Source organism: Gavialis gangeticus, unplaced genomic scaffold, assembly GCF_001723915.1.
Source record: "Gavialis gangeticus isolate Ggan-Ray unplaced genomic scaffold, GavGan_comp1, whole genome shotgun sequence".
In the NCBI taxonomy this organism is placed as follows: Eukaryota; Metazoa; Chordata; order Crocodylia; family Gavialidae; genus Gavialis; species Gavialis gangeticus.
In genome coordinates this window covers 14,304,789-14,311,223 of record NW_017729027.1, presented here as the reverse complement: position 1 = coordinate 14,311,223, position 6,435 = coordinate 14,304,789, and the positions used below count along the sequence as shown (strand labels likewise).

The 6,435-nt window shown below is 38.0% G+C and overlaps 1 protein-coding gene across 4 annotated transcripts in view; it reads left to right on the top strand.

Moving 5' to 3' along the window:
- The window catches only part of MYO6 (myosin VI), a 202,908-nt gene that overhangs the window by 79,682 nt on the left and 116,791 nt on the right, over positions 1–6,435 (top strand). For all 4 annotated transcript variants that reach the window (XM_019520458.1, XM_019520457.1, XM_019520456.1 and 1 more), the window contains exon 11: positions 1,740–1,884. In XM_019520458.1, coding sequence (XP_019376003.1) covers positions 1,740–1,884 — 145 coding nt within the window. The remainder of the gene's footprint in view (positions 1–1,739; positions 1,885–6,435) is intronic.

Sequence of the window (6,435 nt, the reverse complement as noted above, 5' to 3'; positions counted from 1 at the left end):
CCCCATTGTTCTCCCCAGCCCCTGTGGCTTCTCCCAGGGCTGCCAGCACTGCCTGCCTCACCCTGGCAGGGGGCAGCCGGGGAACAGCCGAACAAGGCTGCTCGGGCTTTTCCTGTGGCTACCGGTTTAAGCCGGGGCTCCCCTGCCTGCTCCCGCTGACGCTGCCTAGTGCCTGCCTGTACAGTCTGTGGCTGAATCTCCAAATCGATTTGGAGGTTTCTGATTCAATTTAGAGAGATTAATGGATCTCCCAGTTCAATTCAGATTTAGAGATTCGGCTGCCGAATTGGGCTAAATCTCTTCCGAATTGAATCAGCTACCAAAGCTTTGCACAGCCCTACAGTGTATATAACAGTTTTCTGGCTTGAGTACTTTATATAGTAGAACAGTAAGTAACTACATTTTAATTGGGACCAGCTAGTCTGTGGTTTTGCAAACCTGCAGCTGATTGGTAACGTTATGCTGATTGCTGGGATCAGCATGGGGTAGGCTCAGACTCCCAGTGCCAGGCTCTGGGCACAGCAGGTTACATAATTTTGGGGGATGGAGCATAAAATTCCTCAGACCCTGGTTGTGGGACTGCCTTTAACATCTGCCAGGAGCTGTGGCTACAGTGGAACAGTAGCCACGGTTGATGATGAATGTCTTCTGTTTGAAAGCTTGTCTAACTTCTTTTTAGTCCAGCCGTACAGTTGGTCCAATAAGAGGGCCTGGCCCCCTACTTGCCTTGCTCCTCACCCCCTTCACCCTCCGAAAATCTTTTATAAGTGAACTAATCCAGTTGGTGATGCTACAGATTGTATCATATGAGTATGGAATTAAGTCTGTTCTATTCTGTTCTAGGGGTTCGCTGTAAACATGGGTTAAAGTTTTGGAAACACTGGAAATGTTTTGCCTTGCATGTCAGGCATGGTTCTGCTTTAGTGAAAATAAGTAAATAAACCAAGAAACTGAGAAAATTCTCATTTTTATACATGTCACTTTTAGGGTAATTTTATGTTAACTTTTTATTTGTTGTTTATAGTTTATTTATGGATCTGCTGCTATCTATTTGGTCGAAGAGCAAATTTAAGTTTAGATTCTTGTTCAGTTATAACTTTTGCGTCATTCTTTTTAGACACATTTCTAACCCTGTTTTTCTGTGTATAGAAAGCACAGCTTGTTTTTTTTCATGTACAGAATACCTTTTGTGCAGTTTGTTACTGTACTGCTCCAAAGAAGATCTAGGGTGCCAATTAGAAATGGTTTGTTTCATAATTTAAAAAATTATTTGAGAATACCAAAACATTATTCTAACACTAATCTTGTTTTTCTACTTTAAACCTGTATCTTGCACCTCAGTGGACACATCTACATGTCACACGGCATGCTATGGGTTTACACGTGCTTGGCAGCTATGTCACCGCAGTGGTGTGCTCCCTATTTTAGCATGTTGCTATGGCAACGTAGCGGGGCAATCTAAACGTGTGCTGTGTGCACAGCACAGTATGGGTGGTTACTGTACCGTGCTTTAGTACTTCCTTTTGGAAGCACTAAAACATGGCATTGTAGCAACATCACCATAAAGCGACATGTAGATGTTGCCCAGTATGCGGCACATGCCACTGTGAAATGATCTTTAGTATAATGTAAATATTGATCAAAGTGACTGTTACGAGTTTGTGCTTTTTTAATGCATGGACACTAAATATTATCTCTATTTTTTGCTGCTGTGAAATCTTTCTGAACTTGTTCATTAGGTGGATGTACTCTGAAGAACAAATCTAGTAAATCCTTAGAATACTGTGCAGAACTGCTGGGTTTGGATGAGGATGATTTACGTGTCAGTTTAACTACTAGAGTCATGCTTACAACAGCAGGGGGCACCAAAGGAACAGTTATAAAGTAAGTTCACAAATGTCCAGTGTTCAGCTCTGGATACAAAAAAGATATATTTTATAAGGTATAATAGAGCTTTTCTGGAATATATTCTCATGCACATGTGTAAACAGATGCTACCTGGACTTTGATGCAATTCTTTTTCAGTCTTGTTGTTTTCCTCTATTTAAAAAAAAAAAAAAAAATCTTCCTGATGAAAACCTGTTTAAAACAGTAAATAAATTATGTATTGGTAGGTAGTTTCCTCATTTTCTCTCTACTTTCAGCTCCTGAGAATTGGATGTATTTGTGTATCGAAGATAGTATGATCATAAAATATTCATACAATATAAACAACATAATTCAAATTAAATTGAGAGTGCTCAGCCATTTTCTTGTATGTTTCACAAAAGGAAAATGTATGACACATGCATGACTGTTTCTAAATACAACTCAGGTCAATGTTTGCATCCCAATGATGCAAAATAACTCTGAAGTACAAAATAATTGTGAAATAGTTGTGTCCATTCAAGATCATCTTAGATATGAAGAGCTATATTCTATGCTAGCCTCTAACTAATGGTAGCTGCCTGTTTTTGATGAAAGTTTCTTTTTACCAAATGTTCTGATATTTTCATATGTATTCCTATTTTTTTTTTATTTGAAGAGTAGTTTACAACTTTATGATTAAATCAGCCTTTTCTCAAAACAAGACTTTGGAGTAAATCCTGAATTATTTTTCAGAAATTTTAGTGTCAACATAGCTATCATTTGACTTATCACATAAAGCAATAGCCTATTTAAATCCATATTCCATGCAGAAATCTAGGTATTCTAAGATTTTGATGAATTTTCTGACACAATAATATTAGGCCTAAAAGATTTTCATACAAAATAAGTGTAGTCTTGTTGAGAATCTGCTGTCTTTCTTTTTAACATATTTCTTTGAAAAACGTTACACATTTCTAGTGCCGCGTCCCCCCATTTCTTGATAAAAAAGGTTTGAACTTCTGCTGTTTAAATAGTTATCTACTTCTGTAATTGATAATTGGAAAACTGTATATTCTCACGCTTGCTGGTGTCAATAAATGAAGACTTCAAGCAGTTAGGTTTTGTTTTGTTTTGTTAGGAACCCTGTAAAAATAAATGGAAGAGGTTTATATTAAGAAAAGTAAACTTTCTTGATTTGGCCATTAAATAGCTAGCAATAATAAAACATTTAAAAGAAGAGAGAAAAAAATAGTTGCTGGACCTCTTACAAGAAGAGAAGTCCTTTCATGCAGTGGTAAACATTTCACAAAAAGCTTTTAGTAATTGATTTTCTTCAACATAATTTATTGTCTATGAAAAGTATTTCCAAATGTATGATTAGGCATACCATCACAGGTAGCATATCCTGAATGAGTAGTATCTGTTTTATTAAGGTGATACCAAGTGAGGTTTCTAAGGAGTCTGTCCTAGTTTCAGTACAGTTAAATATTTTCATTAATGATTTAGAGTGTGCACTTAGAAAATTTTCAGGTACATAAAGCTGTGTGGAGCTCTGTGTACTTTGAAGGATAAGATTAGGATTCAGAATGGTCTGAAATGAATTGATAATGCCTGAAATTAATTGAATGAAATTCAGTAAGGACAAGTGCAAAAGTCCTGGAATTATATTGGACTATAATCAAATGTATAAATTTAAAATGTGGAAAGACTAGCTAGGCTACAGTACTGCAGCTAAGGACCTGAGCTTTATAGCAGACGGCAAGCTGAATACGGTCATTAGTGTGCCTTTTTATGCAAAAAGAGAAAAAAAGTCCAAAAGCATGCTGGGTTGTATTAAACAAGATTGTTGTTAGCAAGTCAAGGCAAGCAGTTCTTACACTCTCTATTCAGTGCTAGTGACTCCTCATCTGAAGTATTATGTCCAGTTTTTAGGCACTGTACTTAAAGAAAGATGTGGACAAATTAGAGTCCAGTTGAGAGCAACAAAAGTGACTAAAGTTCTAGGAGAAGCATGAATTGCAAGAAAAGGATGGGAGAACTGGGATTATTTAGTCTGGGGCCGAGAAGATAGGATGGAGAAGGTGGCATGTTGATAAATCCTCACAAATCTAAAGGATGCTTATAAAGAGGGTGATTGCTGATTTTTCTCTCTGACTGCAGGGGACAGGACAAGTAATGATCTTAAATTGCATCAAGGAAGATTTTTAGGCTGGACACTAGGAAGAACCATGTCATTAGGAGAGTGTAAACACTGGAACAGATTATCTTTGGCAGTCCCTCACAGCGGAAGATGTGGGTCTTCTGTGGGTCGAAAGATGGCTGACAAAACTAATCTGGGATTGACAAGAGTGTTGTAATGGAACAGATTACCTAGAGCAGGGGTGCTCAATCCCTGTCTGGCAGGCAAGATCCAGCCCTGATACCGTCATCTGGGCCATGGGGCTCCCCATGGGTCTGTGGAGGTTTGAGTCATGCCCCTGTGCATGGGGCCCAAGCCTGCACTCCTCCCCCCTACCCCCCCGCTCTTTCAGCCACTCCCCCTGAATGCAAAAAAAAGTTACAAAAGTGTGCCAGTTTGTATGCTGGGAAAATCCATAAGATAAAATATTCTTGTTACTTTAAAAAAGGTCATAATACGGATAATAAAGTTGAGGTGTTCATCTCTTTAGCCAGACTTGCTAACATCAATTCTGTTTAATACAACCCAGCATGCTGTTCGCCTTTTTTACTCTTTTGCACAAAAGAGTACACTGACTCCCATTCAGCTTGCAGTCCACTACAAACCTCAGGTCCTTAGGTGCCCTACTGTAGCCTAATGCAAATGGGTCAGTTATTTAATCAAGTCATTCTTGGATGCCCTCATGACAAGAACAACCTCCTAGTTTGTTTTTCAATTTAAATTTAATATTTTGGACATGCTCAGTTTATCTCTTGTGTCACAAACACTGTCTGTGTTGCCCTGCTGCTAAGCATTTTGATTGATTTTAAAAAAAAGAAAAGAAAAAAAGAATGGCTACTTCCTAGGTACTGAGGCCACCTCAAACCTACATAGCTATTTTTCAGCCCTTAGATATGTAAGAACCAGGAGAGGTGTACCAGTTGAATGGGATTTCAGTAGGAATACATTTAAGGACTGTATAGTGTCTCTCAACAATTATGTTGTATATTGTTCAAGAAAATTGGGTACTGAATACATGGCAGAAAGCCCAGATGAGAACTATTCTTCTATGAAGGAAAGAAACTCTTAACCAGAAAACCTGTTGATCTATAGGCCCACTAAGTTGCACTTGCAAGTTTTTTGGAACATCTGATCCTGCAGAGGGAAAAAAAAATCTAGTACACAAATAAACAAGCTTTAGAACAAATAGAAACACCTGTGAATAAGTTTAGACTCTTACATCTTGTTTAGAGAATAGATTTCAAAATAACCAGAGGATTGGATCTGCATGTATTAGTTTCTGAGCAGTTTGTGAAACAACAGCCTTCTCTTAAAAATACCCCAAACTAACTACCCAGCTGGATATTTCTCACAGTAGAGCTGTTCCTCCAGTATACTTCATAAAAAAAAAAATCTTCACTCTTCTACCTCAGGTTTCAGTGCTTGTTCTGACTATTAAATTTGTATACAAATGACATACCATCAAGAATCTTCAAATGTGCAAGTGATGTTTGTGTAGCAACAAAGGATAAAGGCTTGAAAAAAAAATCAAACGCTTAGTGAAGATATGAAGAACTTGTATAAATACTGTAAAAATGGAATTTGAATCAGCATAATTAAGACAATTAAGTGTTTGCATTTAACTTGTACAGCCTTGCAGGAACTAATAGTTTTCTTGGCCAGAAAGAGACTGATATTTAACACAGCTTACCTGGGTATCATTCTGGATTGCACCCTCACCATCTCAGGAAAACTGCTCAGCGACAGTGTCACTTTGACTTGTATTCAGTTTGTGATCCACTGTCATCCCCCAGATTATTTTTTTTTGCATAGGCAGTTATTTATTCATTAGACTTTTTTTAAACTGATGGTACTTTGCACTTCACTTTTACTGAATTTCATCTTACTATTTTGAGATCGCTTTTTCCAAGATATTGGTATCAACTTGAATTCTAATCCTGTTATTTGCAGTGCCTCCCATCTTGGTGTTGTCTGTAAAATTTGAAGTGTATTCTATATTCCATCATCTGAGCCATTAATAAAAATATTAAATAGAATATGGGCCCAGAGCAGGTGCATGAGAGCCCATTTGAAATGCTCACTAGCTCTTTTCTTTCTGACTAATGTATTTTTAACTAATAATCCTGACAGACTCCAGTGTTAATGGGTGTTATTTCAAAGGATTGGAAATTCAGTTATGCTAGTAAATCGTCTATTTTTCACAATGCTTAATTATGTAGACCAGTGATTGGCAACATTCTACTAGGAGTGGGCTGAAACAGCCCTGCTCAAGTTTAAGGCAGACCAGCCCTTCTGAACTGTGTGCTACTGTCACTGCTGCTGCCTTCCCAGCTGCCCATCTATGACATAGGCAAAGCCTCCTGACACCAGAATGCCCCCATCTGCTGAAGCAGCTGGCAGATATGGCC